Source organism: Neovison vison, chromosome 1 (assembly GCF_020171115.1).
Source record: "Neovison vison isolate M4711 chromosome 1, ASM_NN_V1, whole genome shotgun sequence".
Classification (NCBI taxonomy): domain Eukaryota; kingdom Metazoa; phylum Chordata; class Mammalia; order Carnivora; family Mustelidae; genus Neogale; species Neogale vison.
In genome coordinates, this window is record NC_058091.1 from 251,020,501 (window position 1) to 251,043,790 (window position 23,290).

General features: G+C 40.8%; 1 protein-coding gene across 1 annotated transcript in view; it reads right to left on the reverse strand.

The window, feature by feature from the left end:
• Positions 1 to 858: 858 nt before the first annotated feature.
• Positions 859 to 23,290, reverse strand: part of LMNB1 (lamin B1) — a 53,169-nt gene continuing 30,737 nt past the window's right edge. Inside the window, exons 5-11 of the mRNA XM_044228491.1 lie at positions 22,437 to 22,562; positions 16,111 to 16,331; positions 15,048 to 15,273; positions 13,119 to 13,223; positions 9,456 to 9,575; positions 4,143 to 4,253; positions 859 to 1,646 (exon numbers count right to left, since the gene is read on the reverse strand). Of these exons, the coding sequence (XP_044084426.1) occupies positions 1,605 to 1,646; positions 4,143 to 4,253; positions 9,456 to 9,575; positions 13,119 to 13,223; positions 15,048 to 15,273; positions 16,111 to 16,331; positions 22,437 to 22,562 (951 nt within the window). The 3' untranslated portion in view covers positions 859 to 1,604. The remainder of the gene's footprint in view (positions 1,647 to 4,142; positions 4,254 to 9,455; positions 9,576 to 13,118; positions 13,224 to 15,047; positions 15,274 to 16,110; positions 16,332 to 22,436; positions 22,563 to 23,290) is intronic.

Consider the following 23,290-nt stretch of genomic DNA (forward strand, 5'->3'; position numbering starts at 1 on the left):
TATCTGCTTCACCAGACAGAGCATCCTCCCCGGCATTTATCTTGTGTCTGTGACGGCACCAGAGTCTGCAGTAAATCTGCAGAGCACAGTAATTTTGAGACTTTGTGAGTTATTTTCAAGGGAAAGCTGGTAGTCTTTGCACAGCTTCCTGCAGGAATATTTTAAGGGAAAACCAAACACTGACTCTGGGTTGCCTTCCGAAATTGATCATCTGTCCGCTCTAAGGATTGTCCAGACTTTCCACTTTCTCTAAGATGAACATACTTGGCTAAAGCAATCTCATGACAAAAACGCCCCAAGCCCCTAACAAGTGACGGCCTAGTCACCCCCACACATACAACCAAGCGGCCCACAGCACACACGTACCTACATCAGCACACTCACACCCCCATCCTCTAGAAGGTCCCTGTTACTCAGTATCTCTTCTCTACTTTACAGGACAGTCAAACTAGATTCTAGGTATTATCTCCATCTTCTTCGAGAGGAATGTCTTCCTCAGCATCCTTTGCCACTGTCCCTGTTCCTGTTTGGCTTTCCTATGTGAAGAGATTTTGAAAGGTCTTATTGTTAATAAGCTCAAAAATATAAAGCACTGCGCACAAGGCCTGGCTCCGAAACCTTAGCTATTATCACTGCTCTTATTATCGTTACTACCATTAGTAATGACAACAGAGTACTGAAAAGGGGTGGGGGAAGACACCAGAACACAAATACAGTCTATTTATCTTCCTCATCATCAAAGCTTCAAGAAACGACTAGCCTAAACAAGCAGCCAAATTATTTTTATGAAAAGCAAAACCAAGATAGTATTTCCCCCCCCAAAATCAGGCTTTAACTAAAGTTAAAAAAGACAGTAGATTAATATTAAAACAGCGTTTATTTGTTAATGTAACATAGGAAATTAAAGCAAGTTACACTATCTTTAAAAACACAGCTAATGCGTTTTAAGAGAAACCCTTCCCTCCCACCCTCCTATCCCCACATGAATTCAGAATCTAAGAGAAGAAGTAACCATAAAACAAAGTTTTGTGGAATCCTTCATCCAAGAGTGCTTACATGATGATTAGGTTAATATTGCCTTCTTACAAAATTTCTCTTTTCTATTAAAAAAAATTTTTTGTAGCCTTGATTGTTTATTACAAAAATTCAATACAAAAGTTCGATATATTGAAAAATGCCCGCCCTCACAGCACCGTTATATATAGCAGAGAGTAATCAAGAGCAGATTGCTAATCTAGATGGAGCAATCTTCAGATTATACCCAGACACACAGTGGTTTATTTACCCTCCCATCCCCTTCTCATAAGAACTTAAAAAAACACACACATACAAAAAAATGTCAAAAATTTGAGGAACCCTTCCCAAACAGTACACAGTTAGTTCAGTGTCAATAATTCACATCTTGCAACAAAGTGTATGGATATGGTTTCTTTTACAAAACTTTCAGTGTCAAAAAAGGAAATTAAGGCCATCAGATTCGCAGTTTAAAAATTCACATAAAGGAAATACAAAAATATTCTGTGCTTCTGAGAAGGCTCTGCACTGCATGTTGGTAAGGATTACCATACTTCTTTATTTGGAGGAAGACCGTTGACTTGAGAAGTTTACATAATTGCACAGCTTCTGTTGGATGCTCTTGTGGTTCCCTGATGAGGCAAAGGAGAAAGACAGATCAGTGCTAAGAAAGTGGATAACACTACTTTCAACTAAGGCAGAGACAGGACAAATCCGTATTACCTGACTCCGAATGAATCCTTATCAACTCTCACGTACCCTTTCTAACCTTTTCTTACAGACTCCTTCCAACAAATTTGAGAACAGTGACACTGAACTCCAGCTGCACATTCGGATCCAGAGGAGCTTTAAAAAAAATCTGATCTAGGTCCCTAGACCAACTAAATGAGAATTTCTCATTTAAATGGGGAAGTGTATCTATTTATATGTAATTTTAAAGCTCCCTAAGTAATTATAATATGCAGCTGAAGTTGAAAGCTGCTGTTCAATAAATAACCTCCTTTTATAACTTGGGAAACAGGAGGTCAGCAGGTTCCATTTGGAAACCACATCAGGGACCTTGGCGGGCTGGGTCCTCCGCTTACACATTCCAGAGCACGTGCTCTGGCTTCACCCTCAAATGTGAAGTCAAAATGGCTCCCTCCCTCTCAGTCTGACTTGTGACTTACTGCCGGACTGGGCTGAAACTGACTTGTTGAAGGTCACACACAAAAAAACCCCTCTAATCAATTCAAAAGGGACTGGACCAATTCTCTAATACAAAGTCAAAATATCTACTCTTTGATCTTCCCTCTTTTAAACCTTGAAGTCATTACCTACCCTGATCACAAAAGCTAAAAGCCTCACCCATTTGACCTCTTTTCCTTCTCTCCCCACTCAAGTTCAGTCCCTACATCCCCATGAACCTCCACTCACACAGTCCCTCCGTGTCTTTGCAGTCTGCCTTCTCAGAGTTGACTGCGGATTCGGTCTCAGGGTCTCCCTGGCTCCGCAGTGTGGTGGCACTACCTGCCTAGGCATCCCGACTGCACACTTAATGCCAAACTCCCATTTCCTGTATGTCTGACACACACCCTCCGACACAATTGGACAGATACGCTTGGTGCCCAAGTCAGGACACATCCCCTGTGGTGAACGAAGGACCATCACAGACTCTGTCACTCCTCCCATCAAGAGCTGAAGACTATTTACTCTCATCTGGGACTGGAGATGGACTAGAGACTCACTTCGGCTATGAGAATATGAGCCTTGGCCTTTTAGAGATCCTTTTCACCCTCCCAGAAGCCAGCTGCTAAGTTATAATTAAGCTTGGGCTAAACTACTGAAAGATAAAGGAACATGGAGAGAAATAGGGAGAACCTTCCAGCCCCAGCCATGATCTCAGCTGAATGCATCCGCAGCATTAACTTCACTCTCCATCACGTGGACCAAAAGAACCAAGTGCCCGGCTGAGCCCAGTCAAACTACCATCACGGCAAGTAAGAAACTGGTCTACAGGACTAAGCTCTGGGATATATGTTAAGGCAGCCAACATGTAACTCAAATATCCGCAGAACACCAATGCCTGTCCTCAATACTCCGAACACTGCCAGTCCTTCAGAACACCGGACAAGCATACTTCCTGGAGATCTTAACTCTTCTGGTGGCCTTGTCTCTGGCATCTGCCTGCTCCAACTCCTACTGTGAGCCACGTGTCCTGCACTGAGACCTCTCTTACACTGTTACTGTACTTCCAGTCATTATAATGCTTCCCAGTAAGGGCAGGAAATGGATCTTGTCCTTGTTTTCTTGTTCAAGCTAAACCTGAAGTATCTGTTCTTAAATAGTCCTCCAAAATGTATGAGGAAGTATGCAAAACTTCATTCTACCTCATACAACCCACTTCCAGTGGTTCCCAACCCTGGGGGCTAACCATATACAAGAATGTTTTTTGGAGTAGGACTGGGGCCAGTGAAGTAAAACAAAGAGATTTATAAATCTGCAGAGACAGAGACAAAGACTTATAAGGATAAGGGTAAGAATTCTGATTAATCATCTGACTCAAACAGCTTGAGAACATAAACTGAATGCTTATTACTTATTAATAATTCCAATTTAATTAATTAAAATCAAATTTGGAGTTTCTTTATTTCAAGTGCTCTCAAAAGCCCAAGCATCAGCTAAAATCTATCTTGTAATTAGATGATTAGAAACCTAATATAGCAAGGATTTTGTTTCCCACTGCAGTTGAGTATTACTGTGGTTTTTAAAGTTTATATGCAGATACTCTAAGTTAGTGATCTAAACTTCTCTCTCACAGAACTTTTTTGAGCATGCATTCCAACCCACATATACATATTTATAAGTGATATACAGGCCCTACCTAAACATACCAGTTACACTACAAAACAAAACTGAAATGTGGTATCCTTAGAAAACAAATGTTTTAAAAGACGTGCTAATGTATTCTCCCATGCTCTAATGTGCTATCTTGACTAACACCCTCAGGAAAAACAAACCAACTCCAACTGGCCAATCACTTACATGGTTCAGCAAGTAACGGGGAAAAAAACAAACAAACCACCTCACTATTGATTTTGGTTTTTCCATATTTCTGTCAATAAAACTTAAATATGTGAAAGTAATACCTGCTGGTGGAAAAGTTCTTCTTCTGCAAGCACTTCGGGTGCTTCCTCCTCCTCCTCCTCCTCCTCCTCAGGTATGGTGGTTTTAAAGACTGTACTTCTCTGAGCAACCTCCTGAAAACAAGAGTGGCTCCAACTTAAGTTAAAACCATACTGAAAAATCACAAAGGCAGTCGGGGAGAGGGAACTTTGCTTTGCCAAACTTTTAGAAAGAGCACCTTTCCTACAGTAGGGATTATTTTTTTAAAAAGGAAACAGTGGTTCCTTGAAGCTTTAGCTACTGGGCAGGAAATTTTGCGTAACTGGTAGCAGTTCTGAGATCTTCAATATTCCCTGCAGGGGAGCTCCTGGTATCCAATGGGAAACACCTGCTGCAAAATTTCCAATGCTTTTGATTCCGTTCTGTCACTAAGAGCTCTGGGAACCGTGTGGCACACGGATTCTTTATAACACTCCCCAAGACTTCAGCTTCAAGATCCACGCTCCTAGCAGAAAGAAGGTACTAAATAAATGCTGACTAAAATGACAATGAAGGCCAAATGCTGTGATCTCGGGGACCATGGTGGCAACACTCCACATTCAGCAACTGGTTCCTCCTGGGAAATGGAATCAAGACAGATGAGCCCTCCCTTCTTCACATTAGTGGAGAAGCTCCAATGTATTCCACACAGAAAACAGGCCCATCCCTCACTGGAGCTCAGACAGAATGAACGACTTCCATTCCCTGCCGAAAGGCTCGTATACAGCTGACTCTCCTAGAGAGAAGGCTGACTCGCACGATGCAGCCGTGTCTCTGTGTAAGCAAAAGGCTGACCAGCAAGTACATGAGTGTGTCCCAAAGAGAGCCGTAGAGCTGCTCACCTTACTCTGTACCAGATCCTAAGGTCACTGAAGAAAGAGAACTCCATGCATGAAGATGCTAAGATTACGTCAGTAAAAGCTTATCTGGAATCTAACACACAACCACCTAGTTTAAAATGGCAAAGGAAGAAAACCAAAAACCATGTCATACAAATGGAGAGCTCCACTTTAAATATGTCTAAGGATATATTTTATAAATGAAGCAAAGTGTACACTAGTATTTTCTGGGGAATCTTGATTATTGTTGCATGGACAAGTAAGATGGACTATTCTTAGAGTTTCCATTAGTCAGAAACTTCAGTTCTGGGATTTTAGTCAGTGCCTACACACACAAATAGCCATTTCATAAATATCAGCCTGCTTTGACCAAACCCACACGGACAAAAAAGCATGTGAATCTAGGTCAATTATAATGCTCTGAAGTAAGAGATCAATTGGGGGACAGCAGCATACAAAACCAAAAAAGAATTCTCAGAAAGCTCTTAGAGTACCCAGTTTTCCAAAATTCATCCTAAAACGAGGAAAAAAAGGTCAAAGAAAATCTGCTAGAGAATTCCTACATTCCAGCTCAGGCAGCCGGTGACCAATGTAGACACCTCATCTGGAAATGTGGGCGCTTAAGGTACATGACATAAGAATATTGTCCTCAAATGCGAAACTCAGAAAAAGCAACTTTCCCAACAAATTACAAATTAATTCAATTTAACTACTTTTAGTGTAAGCATATGGTTAAGTACTTTTTATTTGACAACACTTAAAAACCAATTAATGTAATGCAGAAAGCCTGTATAGAAAATGAGTTGCTAAATGTTAAAAATTGATAGAAAAATCATAAAACAAATTTAGAACCAAAAATCGTTGGGAGGTTGAGGCCCAGGAAATTGTTATTAGTCAAGGTGCTAATAGATAATTATCTTTATCAAAAAAATTCCTCTCAGCAAGATATCGAACCCTATCAAGTGCCCTAAAAGACCCACATAGTCTGTCTACAAAACGTACTATCAGTTGGTCCCTATTAAAGCCTTGCACACATAAAGGTACACAACTCAGGAGTGTACTGAAGCCGCCCAGTGCCCCCTGACATGTTCACCTCTGCCAGCTCTGTGCGGTCACAACATGCCGACAGCCTGAAGTCACCACAGTGGTAGTGCAGGATACCCACACGAGAGAGATGAGCAAATGTTACATACATATCAGAGCGGTTTTTGTGGGTGGAAGAGCCGACGGCTCAACTATATCTCTGTACACGTAAGTTGTCATTCACATATACAAGTTTCAGTTATGACTATATTTCAGAAGGTACAGAGAGATTGCTTTCTTAGTTCCCTCACAGAAAAACTTTCTAGGGACGCCCTGGTGGCTCAGTCAGTTAAGCTTCTGCCTTTGGCTCAGGTCATAATCCCAAGGTCCTCATCAGGCTCCTTGCTCAGGAAAGGGCCTGCTTCTCCCTCTCCTACCACTCCCCCTGCTTATGCTCTCTCTCTCTGACAAATTAATAAAAATCTTTAAAAAAAAAAAAACCATTCTAGAGACAGGTGGGTGGTTCAGTCAGTTAAGTTTCTGGCTTTGGATTGGGTCATGACACAAGGGCCCTGGGATTGAGTCCTGCATCTCAGGAGCCTGCTTTTCCCTCTGCCATTCCCCCAGCTTGTGCTCTCTCTCTTCTCTCCTTCTCTCTCTCTCCACTAGACAAATAAATAAAATCTTAAAAAGAAAGAAAGACATTCTATTTTAGCACGTCAACATTTGCTGTTGTTAATTGTCCACTATTCCCATCCTCCTTTGTCAGTTAAAGCTCCCAGTTTTAGCTGGGTCCCCATCTCTCCCAGAGATGGGACACACAGTCATAGGAGTAGAGCAAGATCGAGCTATTGGAGGGGAGAAGACAGTTCAAGATAACTCTATCCTCCACACTCCAGGGACTGGTTTAGAGGTGAGCCTGTGACCCAGGCTGGTACCATGTGAGTAAAAGCCCTGGATGGAAAACTCATGGGGAATGAAGCTCTTTCCCACAAAGAACCAACCTCGAACAAGGCACCTCCAAAGAGCATCCGGCACTCATCCTGCCTCAACCAAAGAGACATTCTGAAAACAGGGACACAGAAGATCCTTGAGGACACTGGGTAAGCCACTGGATCAAGTCCACTATCTCTGGATTTTTGGTTGTGTGAGCCTGTACAGTCCCATTACAGACAGTTTAATTACATTTTCTGACACTTCCAATGCCTCAGCAAGAGGAAAATTTACATAAAAAATTAAACTGACTTACTAATTATCTACAATCCTACAGAACAATGGTCTTTATGGTGGTAATTATGGATTGTTGCAAATATGGCCTGGGACCTACTAATAAACAGTTTCAAAATTAAAGAAATAAATTCCAAATGTATTTGTCTGACAACCAGACATAAAAACTGTGTTCATGAGGCACCTGGGTGGCTCAGTCATTAAGCAGCTGCCTTTGGCTCAGGTCATGATCCCAGGGTACTGGGATCAAGCCCCACAATGGGCTCCCTGCTCAATGGGAAGCCTGCTTCTCCCTCTCCCACTCCCCCGTGTGTGTCTGTCAAATTAATAAAATCTTTAAAAAAAAAAAAACCACCCCAAATTGTATTCATGATATTTTCCTCATTTCTGATAGAAGCCACTTAACAGAGCCCAGCTAGCGGAAGACAGAAGTTGGTTAAAAAGAACAGACAAACCAACCAACCAACCAAATGATTTAATATTCACAGATTTAAATTATGAAGGAAAACCTGAGCTCTAGTTAGCTCTAGTTAGCATTACAGAGATGTCACTCTAATACCACCTCAAGCCCCATCCCCATCATGGTATCTACCATCTATGTTGGGGGATTTTCTTTCCTTTTTTTTTTTTAATTTTCTTTAAGATTTTTAAATTTATTTATTTGTCAGACAGAGATCACAAGTAGGCAGAGGCAGGCAGAGAGAAGGGGGTATATTTTGGGGGATTTTCAACCTGCTACATTCTAAACTCCTACAGGACCACTTGTACTCCGAACACATTTTCACAGAGAAACAAACGGCAAGAGGAGGCCTGGATCCCAGGGCTCACTAAAGCCTGCTGCATCTGCCAGGGCCCCTCATCACAGGGCTTCTGGACCTGAGCAAAGCGCCACTCAGCCACGTGTGGAGAGAGCCATGTTAACGCCAATGTCAGGGGAGCGCCCCGCACTGGAGCCACCATCCTTGCAGCAGGGCAGCAGCGGTGGCCACAGAGGAAGGACCCCAACGTGCAGAGACAGAAACAAGCAAGGGCTTCCGCAGAGATCAGAAGGAAGCCTACAAGTGACTGACGACATGGGTCAACAAGGCTGCTTCCCTGAGAACCAGGCTGAGTATCGGGGATGAGTACCCCAGAGCCGCCCCCAAATCTCACAAAACTGTGCTGAGGTTGACAGTGAAAGAATCACAGGCCATTTCCCTTCCCGGCTCTGCCTGAGATCAAGGGAACTCCTCACCCAGTAGACAAGGATTTCAGACAAAGAGCAGTCCGAAGACCAGCAGACGCGCCTAGTGAGGGACAGACGGGAAGACCGCCAGGCACGGGACTCGGAATGCAAACACCCACAGCAGATGCTGTTAGTTATTTTACTTCTCTGAACTTAAGGGAGGGTCTGTGTTTAATTTTTACAATTTTTTAAGCCAGGAAATTCTTACTGAAGGTCTATTCTGTGCCAGGGAAAATCTGAGTAGGTCCTTGCCCATGATGTTCTTAGGACTCTAGTGGAAGAGGCCAACGGGCCAAGCACCAGAGTTAAGGGGTCTGCAGCTTTCATCACGGGACAGAGAAAGAAACCCAAAGGGGAAACTGCAAGTGGACCTGCACCCACTCCCTCCCTGGCAAAGCCCCATTTCTGGAGGAAAGGTATGCAGGCGTGCATATGGCATGGGAGTCTTGATGGGACAGTAAGGGTAGGGAACGTTCTTTGATAAGAATCTAGGACTGACATGTTGAAAACACAGCCATCAAGCAGATGTACACTCCAAAATTTTCAAACCCAAGAGTTTCACAAACATTCTGAGAGCTAGGAACCAAAAGTTCCAAAGGCCAGACATATACATTCTGAGTATATCTTATATATTATACTCATTACATTAGTATTATTACAGCTCTGTGACTTGCTTTATTATTATCCACCATTTCGAAATGAGAAGACTAAGAGAGGTGAAGGAACTTGCCAAAAGTCACAAACCCAGAGGGCAACGGAGGCAGAAACCGGAGCCTGTGCTCATGTTCAGTGCTCCACAATACATTCCCATTTCACTCCTAAAATGTGAAGTCCTCTTCACTTTGATTTACTCAGCAGCCTTGGCCTGGGGTAAGCAATCAGTTACTTCACATTTCAATGTGACTGCTGAAAAGATATCACACTTGCACAAAGAACTTTCAAGTGGAACAGACACTGGAGTGGTACTGACAAAATGGCCTTACCTCTCCCTGAGAATTTTTCAATATAACCTTCACATCTTCGCCAGTGCCCCATGAGTTCTGGTTCTTCCAGATGAGGTCGGTGGGAGGACTGGCTGTGACACCAGCATTTGCAGCCCAGATCTAGAAAAAAGAAAGAACCTCAATCCACCAAGAATCTAGCCCTCCCAAATCTTCATGACAGCAACATAATGAAGAACCTTGAACCCCTAATTCTAAGTCTCAGAACTGTGTCCCAGCTTCAGACTCGCTGTAGGAACTACCCGTGGGTCCAAGAGAGCCTACGTAGGCCCCAGCCTCCCCATCCAATAAATGGGAATGCTGATGCCCAGGGATCTGAGGTGACACTGTCTACATTCACCTCCTAGCCCTCAACATGTCAGCTAAATGTGTGCCAAGTGGCCTTATTCTCATTATCCGTAAAATAGGACAGAAGCGGGATTGCTGGGAAGAATAAGGGATTAACCACACAGCAGGGCTGGATCACTGAGCAAGGATTAGCTCTCCCTGTCAGCAGCCAGTTAGGGGTTTTATGGGCCATTCTTCCAGAATGGAGCCCTCTGACCCATTCCAACAGTATCTTTCAGCTGTCAAGAGCAGTCAATGAAGAGATCCTACTAATTCCTCTCAAAAAATCTGCAGCAGACAGCCCATCTAGAATATTCTTATAGAAACTGGTATGTCTCCAATGAGGGGCAGGGTCACAATACCCCAGGAGTGTCTACGGCTGAACTCCACAATGCATGCAGGGAATGAACAAATAACCCATTAGTCAATGATAAACAGGACTACTACTGAAATAGGCAAACAAACAATTGCTTTTCCTTTTTCAGAAGCAAGGGAATTCTACCATATTTTTAATGTATTTTATTGGCAAAAGAGTACTGGTAGAGTGGAGAAAATGTGAGTCAGAAAACCTAGGTGTGAACCCTGGACAAATCACTACAACTCTACCAGCCTCAGTGTCCTCATCTGTAGGGATACTACCTACAGGATACTATCTGGTCTTAAGGTTTCTAAAAGACCATATGAAAAAAGAAAAGTTTTACATCCCACAAATTATTTCATAATATAAATGGCCACATCTTGGCAACAGGTAGACTAGAAATAGTATTGGTAGTATTTTTTTTAGGTGGGGAGAAAATCTATGAATTTCTGATTAGAAGGGAGCCTGTCCCCTTCAGATGCCCACCTGAAGCTCAGAGATCTTCCATCAGCATTGTAACTCAGCATTGTAACTAGGAAGCGACAGGGAGTGTTTACTGAAGTAAAACAAAAAGCAACTGGATCTGGGCTGTTAGGTCATAGGGAATGTTAGTGTTTTCCTAAGTTTAAGCAACACTTTTTCACCATGGTTCCTAAGGAATCATAGTTGGTTTAGTGTTAATAATAATCATAAAATGTTAGCAATCCTACTATTCTGTTCCAGAGCTACCTTATTCAATATGCTAGTTATACATGGTCTGAGCATCTGAAATGTGACCAGTCAAAATGGAGATGTACTGTGAGGATATCTGTAAGTTTGAACACTGAGTCCAAAAAAGAAAAAAAAAGAAAAAACAAAAGGTCAAGTATCTGGCTAATACATTTTTATATTGGTCACATGTTGAAAGAAGAGTATTTTGGATACATTGAGTTAAATAGAATATAGTACTAAAGTTAATTTCATACTTTTCTTTTTTTACTTCTCTTTAATGTAGCTACAAGAAAATTTCAAATATATTTATATATATATATATAATTCCAGAACACACATAAGAGAAATATATATATGTATATGTAGATGTAGATCTTTGCTATTGCCTGGTACAATTTTATAGTAAGATTAGTTATCATAACCATGTTCCAGAGAGCTTCTTATCTCATTTAATGCTAGCTACTGAAAGGAAGGGAGGAAGGAAGGAAGGAATAAATAAATTACATTTCATATGCTAACTGAGTTCTCCCCTAGACCTATAGTATATATATCTATTTGGTCCCTGAGGAACTATATCTAGTGGAAAAAGCAGATGATTGGCATAATGGTTTCATATTACTTTAGAGAGATAGAGAGCACACTCAAATCTGAATCTTCTGAATTAAAATGTCAGATTCTTTCCATCACATTATGCCGCTTCCATTAGACACATAATAGGACTGAACAATTTTCTCTCACTATAATAATTACTGAAAAGAAGAAAGGACAGTGTGGTTAGGATATTTTTCCCATTTTTTCCCATTACAAAATTAGCATCTGATATTTTCACAGTGGGTATCAAGCTCTATGACACACTATTTAATGAAGTCTTAACCAGTTTGAGTCTTTGATCTTTAACACTAAGTAAGATGTGTATCAATCATAAATTTTAAACACATAAAATATGTGTTTAACAAGATGGGATCGGGAAGGAGACAAACCACAAAAGACTATTAATCTCACAAAACAAACTGGGGGTTGCTAGGGTGTGGGGGGTTGCTGGGTTATGGACAATGGGGAGGGTATGTGCTATGGTGAGTGCTATGAAGTGTGTAAGCCTGATGATTCACAGACCTGTACCCCTGGGGCATATAATACATTATATGTTAATAAAAATAATTTTTTAAAAATGTGTTAAATATTTTTAAAAGGAATGGATAAAAAGAGATCATTACTTCTGTATCTTTCAGGAATAAAAATGTAGACTTCTTTTACATCTATATCAAAGTCAACACATTGTTTGTAAAATCTACTTACTAAGTCAAAGTAAAGAAATTTTCTATTTGCTCAATGAAGCTACTTCTCTAAAAAGTATGCTATATTTGGTGACTTTTAAAGATGTGGCATTTCAGAACACAGCAACAGTGAACCGTTTAGAACTCACAGGAGAGTCAGAGTGCCAAAAAGCCCATCTCTTTTTAAATCTAGAAACTTAGGGGTGCCTGGGTGGCTCAGTGTGTTAGAATCTCTGCCTTCAGCTCAGGTCATGATCCTGGAGTCCTGGATGGAGCCCCACATCGGGCTCTCTGCTCAGCAAGGAGTCTGCTCCTCCCTCTCTGCCTGCCTCTCTGTCAAATAAATAAATAAATAAATAAATAAATAAAATCTTTTATCAAAAATAAATAAATAAATCTAGAAACTTGAATACTGTGTAAAAACCATGTGACCCTCTCTAAAATAGGTTTTAAAAAGTCATTCTTTACAACAGGACCTATCACTTACTAATTTTTGTTCAAAATGTGAGTCCCTAATCCAACACCAGAGATAGTGACTAAGGGTGATGTGGGGTCTGGAAACCAGAACACTACCCAGATGATGCTGAGGGTCACCCATGGCTGATGACTATCATGTTAAGGCATACCTTAGCACTGACAGATTATCCTAATAGTTCTTTATGCCAAGCAGTATCTCCTGAATCAGACTGGGCTACAACAATTGTCAGTCAAGAGACAGCTGTTTTATATCTACTGGAGTAGACAAAATAAAAAGAATTCAAAGGTCAATACTTTCACTATAAATAGTCAATTACCTCTCTCAATAAGATAGAATTTTTAAAATCTTTAATAGCACTTACAATTCCCTAATCGTGTCAAAGATGTTTTAATGCTCAATTTTAAAATGCTTCTCTTTAAGCCAAAAATTTTCTTGAGTCACTTTAACTGTTAGTTAAGACAGTGAAGTTAAATTAAATGATGATTAAATTCACTTACTGTAACAGTCTGGCCTGCCTTCAGCACATATCTTGAGGTATATTTGTAACTGACTGATGTGTCTCCAATTTTTCTGATCATTTCCCAGCCTCCCATGGGCTGATCCTATTCATGAACAGAATAAAACAAGGTCACATCAAGGATACAGAAAGTGACGGGTAATCAAATGAATTTACACAGATAGTTAAGCTACGATAGCTCTGTGGCTGCCTTCTCTTGATTCACATCTTCCTACCATAAGAAGAAAACATGGTTTCATCATTCAGCAAAACACTATATTCAACAATGCTGCAGTTTTAATATTAGGGTACTTAATTTTAAAGAAGACAAACCTAGAAGAGAAGGGATGTGAACCAAACTAAATGTTTCATATTCACTGCTAGATCGGGCTGGTCTTTGAAATTTACAATACAATCTAGCAGTCATAATCACAATTATAAACATGCAGTATTTGATTACTTTAAGCTTTAAAAATATAGATACATAATGGTGCCTGGGTGGCTCAGTTGGTTAAATGCCTGCCTTCGACTTGGGTCATTATACCGGAGTCCAGGGATAGAGTCCTGGGATTGTGTCTCAGGATCGAGACTGGCGTCGAGCTCCTGCTTAGTGGAGGGCCTGCTTCTCCCCATCCCTAACCCCACTCATGCTCTCTCTTTCTTGCTCTCTGTCTCTCAAATAAATAAACAAAATCTCAAAACAAAACAAAGACACATAAGCTTAAAAACAGAGGAAGAAAATATAACCGTTTTCTTCTATGCCACTTCTGCCCATACTTAACTTCCCTTCCTCAAAGCATAAGGGGCTGAAAAGGGTCGGTGATGCAATGACCAGTCCCAAGGGATGGTTATCACCTCTGGCTCCATGCTGGCAAGGGCTGCCTGGCACCTGAAGGGTGCAGGGTATTTAAAATAACTATATGCACTAATCTATACCCATCTCTAACTCAAAGACAAGAATAAACCAAGCTGAAAGCCAGCTTTAGAGTAACTCAACATGGGGCTGTTAATGCCTTTTGAAAAGAGCCAAACTACAACAATGGAGCAGCAGAGACTACTCTTACTTTTAAAGTTGTGACTAAGAGGGCTTGGAGCCTGTTCTCTTTAGTATGTGAACTGCTAGCTTTCCTTTGCTCAGCCAAATCATTTACTCATCCACACATAAGACAGTGGAGAAAAGGTATAATTTTCACAAACGTGATAAATCCTGAACACGTGCTTCAGAAAGTGACATCCATCCCACCGCACCTCCACAGAACCCTCAGACCTGCCTTCCAGCATCATCTCACACCCCTCCATCATCTCACTCCACCTCCACACTCCTCCAGCTCCATGATGCCTAGCCAGGGAGGACCTTCACTACTGTACTCTCAAAGACCCCAGCTTGAAACCTCAGAATTCCCAATGAACATTTTGTTTACTTTTAAACAAATAATTTCAAGATAGGGCTCCATACTGTTCTTCATACAAATTAAATCATTAGTGTTCAATTAATCATTTAGAGAGAAAAATACTCCCTGCACATATCCGAGTCTGGGCTCACATTTCCTTCCTTTAATATTAACAGCTGTGAAAGAGTATCTCCCATTTACACTCACAACTCCAACTTTTCCACAAGTCTGGGCTAGGGCGGGGAATAACAGGACCTCATCCTTGGGAAGGCCACTGTGTGAGAATGACCAAGTGTGAAATACAGCTCTGGCTCCATAAAGAAATGCTAAGGAGAAACACTTTAAACCACTAAGTGTACTATCTCCTCTTCCTATTTGAATGTATACTCTGCTTCAAGAAATTGTAAGTAAAAAGGAGGAGGGATACTCATTCTTGTGAAGACTACTGAATCCAAATGAAGTCTGAGGAATTAAGACAATTGGAAAATGATCTACCAGCTAGCAAAGCCTTCCTGGAAAAAAGGGGGTCTGTTTTGCACCTGTTCGGAAGTGTTCTTCAAGCGGATAAATTTCCCATCAACATCTATCTCTTCGATGCACACGTTCCCAGTGGCTGAGGCAGAGTGGGAGATGCTAACACTACTGCTCGCCTCTGACTCTTCCACATCGACTCTCTTCCGCTTTCCTCTAGTTGTGCGCACGCTCCGACTTGAGGATGCTCGGGACACTGTCACACGAGAAGAAGGGCTTGGAGAGAGTTTCAGTCTACATGGAAAAAACAAACATTTCATTTATGAGACACCTGTGCCTTTCCTACTTTAGAAACAAGGATATTAATATCCTGCACATGCATTTTTTTTCCTGCACATACATTTCTAAAGCAAAACATTACTAAAGATGTGCTGCACAAGACCAATATACATCTTAACTAAGTTTATTTGTGCTAGGATGTGCATTACAATGTTCTTTTAAAAAGTAATGATTTGAATGTTTTCCCTAGGAACAGAATATAATCATAATGCAGGAAGTGTGGAAAAAATGGGAAGGAACCAGTCCACTGACCACCAGCCCCACCACAACCACTGTTAAGTTTCATAGGCTTGTCCTAATTTTTTCATACCTGTGTTTTCTTTTTATAAAATTACAATCACGATGTATGTAACAGTGAAACTCAATGGCTTCTCATTCTCAATCAGACACATTCCCTTCGAAACTTTTCTAACAGGTGTCAAAGGACTTATACACTAACCTGATTTGAAAAATGACTATAAAGTCTCTTTCAGCAAATCAAATATTTTACAACATATTAAATAATCAAAAGCTCAAGAAAAAGACTATATATCTTGCAAAAGTCCAGCATTTAAAATAATAATAATAATAAGACTGCTTAAACAATATCTGTTGTTGTTCTGGTAGAAATATGATCCACACCTATTTACCGCTACACCTAGGTGTTAAAAAATAACAGAGAAAATATTTAAAGTTGCCTTAAATGTTAAAATAAAATTTTTGCAAAGGCCCAAACCTAGTTACTACTCTTTACATTAAAAAGGTGGGGGCAAGATGTAGACTGTGAGGTAGAGTGACAACTAAGGTGCTTACCTCTCTTCTTCGCCCTCTAAGAGCTTCCTATAAGCACTGATTTCCATGTCCAGGGCTAACTTTACATCTAGAAGTTGCTCATAATCATTCAGTTGTTGCTGCATCTGATCCCTTATTTCCGCCATCTCTCGCTCTTTGTCGGACAGCATGCGCCGAGAGTTGTCTCTTTCTTTAGCAAGCAAGTCCTCCAGCTCCTGAATCCTCTCCAAACATGCTCTGGACTGTAGAGTCAAAGGAACACATTTACTTTCTAGGAACATTCCAACATTAGCACGAAGCAGCTATTTTTAAAACATTTCCTGGGCAGGAAAACAAATAGAACCTGAAGGAATCTCTAACTTTAGAATGCCGAAGAGATTGTGATTCTAAGAATTTAAAAACTAAAACTTCTCCAGTATAAAATACAGCTTCAGCAAAGTTTTGGCTTATAAGAAGACTTTAGAAAGAGATAAATTTATCAAATACAAGTACCATAAATGCATATATAATTCTTCTCTATTTGGCCAAATAAAACAAAATTTTAAAAGTTTCAGTTTCAGTAAAAGTCTAGTCCCCTACAAGCCATTTCACTTGAAAGTATAAATTAACTAAAAATTATAGAAAACTTGCTGACTAAAGAAATCTAAGGGCAGGCAAGAGTACATTGTGGAGAAATGCCGGGATTCTTCAGAAACCAGAGGAAGGGATTCGGGTACTTCAGGGATAGGGTCCTCGTAGGACTGCCTGTGCTCACATGCTCAGTAAGCATAAAGAGACTACACAATACAGTACGGTCTTTAAGGTATTACTGTAAATATAAAAACTTTGTAACTGGTATTTAAAAAATGAGAAATCACACAACCTGCAACAGAAAGTTCATCTGAGAAACCTTGTATCTGGGTAGGTAATTATTCTATGTTCCTCCCAAGACAGAATTCATCTCAGTAGCCTCAGAAAATGACAAAGGTTGGGGTGCTCAGGTGGCTCAGTGGGTTAGGCCTCTGCCTTTGGCTCAGGTCATGGTCTCAGGGTCCTGAGACCCTGAGGGTCCTGCTCAGCAGGGAGCCTGCTTTCTGACTCTCTCTACCTGCCTCTCTGCCTACTTGCGATCTCTCTGTGTCAAATAAATAAATAAAAGCTTTAAAAAAATGATAAAGGTGATCAACTCAAAAGGACTGATGGATAGCTCACACCCTTACAATTACAAGCAGCAGCATCAGAGAAGGAAAGGCATATACTGTACAAATATTAAACCTGGAAGGCTACACTATGCGGATAACACTACACTCTAGGTAGTACATGCATTTCTCACAGGGGTATGGCTTACAAATTCTGAAAGTGCTTTACATCCACACTGGGAATAAACAAATAAGTAAACAGGGTGGATGAAAACGGGTTTTTCACTCTCAAAGAGAAAAGTTATAGATAAGCAAGAAAGCCAAAAATGAACCCTGTGGTATGGGGTTAGTCAGAAATATCTGTATGAACGTGGGTTTAGTTTAATATAAATACAAGTGGACAGAGATACAATTACAGAAAGTGTGTAAACAAGGTTTGGCACACCCCCATATATGACCTAGCTCCAACCACAAGAAGGCCTAGAAGCAATGACTCCCCAGTACCAGTGAGGCACTCAGCATCCAGATCTTAAATTCTATGTACCATTCTCCAGTAAGAAGAACCAGGGCTCCTTGGAGAAATGGCTGATCCCAGGGCTACAGCCGGGAAAACATAGGATGAGCCTGGAGCATATTACAGCACCATAAAGTAAGAGTTGCTCAAAAAAGGGGGACATAATAGCATTTTGACAGAATCATCTAAGCCAATAAAGGAAGGTAGTATTTGATTATAACCCAAAGTATAAAATATATATTCATGAGTCTATACTAATATAGACAAATGAATGAATAAAATATAAATAAGAAAGAGACAAATCTTTCAGGGGCACCTGGGTGGCTCAGCGGGTTAAGCCTCTGCCTTCAACTCAGGTAATGAATCCCAGGGTCCTGGGATTGAGCCCTGCATTGAGCTCTCTGCTCAGCAGGGAGCCTGCTTCCCTTCCTCTCTCTCTGCCTGCCTCTCTGCCTACCTGTGATTTCGGTCTGTCAAATAAACAAACAAACAAACAAACAAATAAATAAATAAAATCTTTTAAGAAGGGCGGGGAGGGGCGCCTGGGTGGCGCAGTGGGTTAAGGCCTCTGCCTTCGGCTGAAGTCATGATCCTGGGGTCCTGGGATCGAGCCCTCCATCGGGCTCTCTGCTCGGCAGGGAGCCAGCGTCCCTTCTTCTCTCTCTGCCTGCCTCTCTGCCTACTTGTGATCTCTGTCTGTCAAATAAATAAAATCTTTAAAAAAAAAAAAAAGAAAGAAAGAAAGAAAGAGACAAATCTTTCATAGAATTCCACTTAATCAGGGTAGATACTCCCTTCAAGATGTGGAGCTTCCTTCCTATCACCAACCCTCAAGAGTGAACTGGACACAGTGACCTGCTTCCCAAGAACAGAGTATGGAAAGAGAGAAAGGGTTATTTGACAGTAGAGAAACCTGGCAAACACTACCTTCACCAGTGATGAAGGTGAGATCACCACTTGATCCCCTGTGGGTGTCATGTGATCCATGATACACTGTGACAAGGGCACTTACTTAAAACCCATAACCCCAGTCTCATGGGAAAAGCACCAGACAATTCAGACTGGGGGACAGTACACAGGTAAGTGGCCAGTTCTCTTCAAGACTCCTAAGATCATAAAAAACAAGGAAAGCCTGAGAAACTGTCATAGACCAGGGGAGACTAGAGAGACATGTAGTAAAATCCCAAGAATCCAGAGTCTAGTTAGTAGTAATGTACCAACAGCAGTGTCTTCGTGTTGACAAACATGCCATGAGAACGTAAGATGCTTACAATGGAGGAAAACTAAAGGAGGGACAGAAGGGAATTGCCATACTGTTTTTCTAACTTTTCTGTAAAACTAGAATTGTGCCAAAATAAAAGGCTATTGAAAAAATCATCACTCGGGGTGCTTGGGTGGCTCAGTGGGTTAAGGCCTCTGCCTTCGGCTCGGGTCATAGTCCCGGGGTCCTGGGATCGCGTCCCGCGTCGGGCTCTCTGCTTGGTAGGGAGCCTGCTTCCCTTCCTCTCTCCCTGCCTGCCTCTGCCTACTTGTGGTCTCTGTCTGTCAAATAAATAAATAAATAAAATCTTTAAAAAATAATAATAATCACTCAATTAACTAAAATCAGAGTAGCCACTGACACTCTATATCAGAAGCAGGCATTCATCTTAAGAGTGATGCTAAACATAATTCCTGCCTCGAGAACTGGCACTTGAACTGCACTTGCTAAAACCATACTATAAACTAAGAAATCCACTTTTTTTCCCTCACAGTCTTCTAATAAAATTTAAGTTCAAATGCCTCTCCTTCAATCAACCTCTTCACTATACTTCTCATGTGGGAGGCAGACAGCATGAGCAACAAGGTAGAATGTAAAGGGGAGCTGACGAAAGGCATGAAGTACTCAAGATGCAGAGGGAACATCTGAGCCTAGATCTGTTTACCCCCAAATGTTCCTTGGTCTGCCTCTGATGTTACAGAGTTCTTTAAGTGGGGGAAAAATAGAATCAAGATATAAAAAAGTTTTAAAGTTACTGTGACTCATTTAGAAATATCTGAATTGTATTTTCAACAGCTGCACTTCACCTGTTATGTAGTGAAACACAAGGAATAAAGCCTGAGAGACAGACCTAGATCCTTCTTCCCAAGTCTGCCATCAAGTACCTCTGAGACTCTGGGCAGGCTGTAACTAACCTCACTAAGCCAATGTCACATCTGAAAAATGAAGAGGTCTAATTAGGTTATATGTAAGATCTCACTTCTCACTCTGGAGTACTTTATGACTGACTTGACAGTCCTGGTTTTCTTATTTTATAGTAACTTAAGTAACATAACTGTACTAGTTTACTAGAGTCTAGCTACAATAGAAGTTTCTAGTCTGGGTGTTAAAAAAAAACAAAACTGAGAGGTGCTTTCAAAATGCCAATGGAGTCTTCCACAAGCCAAACAGACTGTGACCATCCAATTAATTTCACCAGTCAGAAATCCAGACAGAAATAAAAGAAATGCTATAAGCAATATATGAAATTCCTAACTCCAAAACAAAATATTGCTACCATCTCTATTTTATTTAAAAATATTTTCAGGAGTCAGCATTTTAAAGACTATGCCAATTTTATTTTTTTATTTACTTTTAAGATTTTTTATTTTTAAGTAAACTCTGTACCCAACATGGGCCTCGAACATCCAACCTTGAGATCAAGAGTCACACACTCTACCAACTGAGCCAGCCAGGTGCCCCAAGGCTATGTCTATTTTAAATAAAGTTTTAGGGGTACTTCACTAACATGAGTCATATAACCAAAAGGAAACTGTATGGCCTAAGAGGTAGCATGATGAAACTGGTATGACACAACACCAAATGCTTTTAAGATACACAATGGGATAATACCAAGAGGGGTGGCTTTTTTCTTTTTTATGATCTAAGAGGCTAAAGTTTATCAACTAATGAAGATACTCCTCAAGATATATTATTTATCATAAAATCTGGTTTTAGTAATGAACAGAGGAAAGGACATCTCTCCCTCCCCTCAGCTCTCCAAAGACAGAGAAATTTAAAACTATTCTGGCTAAAGAAGGTGCTTCTCCTATTTCATAAGGTCTTAGCTCCTAGAAACTCCCAGGGCCCTACCTAACATCATTTAAATACCACTAACCAGAAGTTAATCAAAAAACCTTACAAGGATGGGAAGAGAACCTACAAGCCAACAGGGAAACAGCCCTGAACCTGAGTCAGGAAACATGGCTATCAAGTTTCCCAGCTTCTCACTGTCCAACAGCAGGCAAGTCTCAGACCACCCCCTGCCCCGCCCCAGTCTATAAAACCTCTACAGCTAGCATCATCAAGGGGAATATGAAGCAGCCCCCCCCCAAAAAAAGAAAGGTAGGGACATGGGAAATTGAGGGAAAGGGGATAACTAGAATATGATTAATTAAACAGAGATAAGTAGTAAATGTCAACTTGAAGTAAGAACACAGGGGCCTATTTTTTGGAAAGGTAGTTATTAAGATGGTGCCATGGAAAAAAGATTATCTTTGAAGAGAGTGAGAGGTAAAGGGAAAAACTGCCAACTAGAAAAGAAACCCATCTATCGACCTGTAGCTTCTGGGCAAGTAATTAAATTCACCTAGGTCTGTGTCTGAGTAACTCAAAAGACCCTTCCAGCTCTAGTGCTACAGGAAAAGTCCAAAATACTATTGGGACAAAATAGGTCTAAAATAATCTTTTAGATTATGTTACAAATAATAAAGCACATGTGATAGAGGCAATGTAAAAGCTTCTGTTTTAATTTTGTTTACATTACCCGATTTTATGCAGTTCCCTGTCTGCCTTGTTTTGTAAATTCCTACAATATCTTCAGTTTTATAAAGGGTTTACTTAAAAAAAAAAAAAAAAAAAAAAGGAAAGAAAAAACAAAAAGGAAGAAAAACTTAGTCAAGAATAAAACAAAGTTTATTCTTACATGGAAAATTTAGGATAAAAATCTCCCTGAAGGGAAAAGGAAGCTGGAGATTCTTCTCAAGTAATTAAGGTGAGAAGTAGACTGTGAAAGCCTTCTGAGTACCTAGGTAGATGCTCGTGCGCTCTGTGTCCACACCAACATGACCACTGGACAGACATGGATCTCCACATGCACACTGCCCAAGCTGTACCTAGACAGCACTGGCATACACTCACAAGCACTCAGCACAACCAGGAACGCAATCATTTGTCACTAGGGTGTACCAAAGACTAAAGTAGTTACTAATTTCTTAATGCACCATTAATGCCACTTTCCCATGACCTTGATCAGTAAGGAGTCCAAACACTATGGGAACTGTCTAGGATAGCAAAGCATTTACTACTCACAAACAATTTCTGTGTGTTTTTCCTATTATGGTTTCCAAATGTGATTAAAAAGGAGTACGTCAGGAAGAGTGTAGAGATGAGGCTGCTACATGGCTCAGAAAATCTGGGCCCAGGGATAAGCCCCAGAAATAAGCCGGCATGTTACTTCCTAAGGGAAACCTCCTGAGCTCTGGATAATCTATTCATTTAGGAATGATGGTCATGCTCAGAGAACATTTATGCATTGCAAAATGAAAACATCGGGAAAGCGCCGGGCAACCAGAGTGCAGAAAATACTGTGCTCTCTGAAAAGTGACACCAGGCAGAGCAAAGCAGGGAGACGACAGTGGGGAAGGTGGCCTTCACATGCAACTTGGACTCTTCTTAGAGGAAGACGATTACTTACCTCCTTCTGGAGATTAGAAAGTTGAGATGAAAGGCTCTCGATTCTCACACGACTTTCCATTAGTTCTTCTCTGGCACTGTTGACAGTAGAAGTATTCATCTCTGATGACAATCTGGCATTCTCCAGCTAAAGAAGAAACAAACCAACAGTCAGTCTTACCTAGTGACTTAGAACAAACGAATAAGGAAGTCTGATTCACTTTAAGGCATTTCATCTCAAACCTAAGCCCTGTTGGTAACTGGCTGATGAAACAGGAAAAGCATCATGAAGTTGCTGATGTGGTACGAATTCTCTTCAGTCTTTCTGACTTTAGGCTCAATTCCCAGTACCTGTGCTTAACGATGGTAATATACATGGGTCTTTCTCCAAAGTGTATTACTTAAATATTTCACCCACTATATCTCTAATGTGTCAGTTAATATTGCAAGTAAGGAGAATGGGTAGTAGCAACTTAACTGTGGGTGATGCCTATAGGAAAATAAACATCACATATCTCTAACCCACCAAATCTAATTACAGAAGATAAAGTCAAAAACAGAAAGTACTAATTTTAGATTATGTCCCAAGAGAAACACTCCCTTTCAGAAGCAAAAAACAGCCCCTTAGATAGAAACATCCTATTTCTCCAGATGCCCATAACATTCCATTATGCACGTGTATGAGGCACATTTGTTGGCTGTTTGTTGGCTTCCTTTGGGGCCACAGTCTAGGTGACTGACCTCCTTCACTGCCCAGCACAATGCCTCGCACTAAGTAAATGTTAGACAATCCGATGTAGGGCTTCATTAGCCAATTACTTCATAACATGGGTTAAATGCAACATCAACAGTTGAGCCCATTCATAGAAATTATTT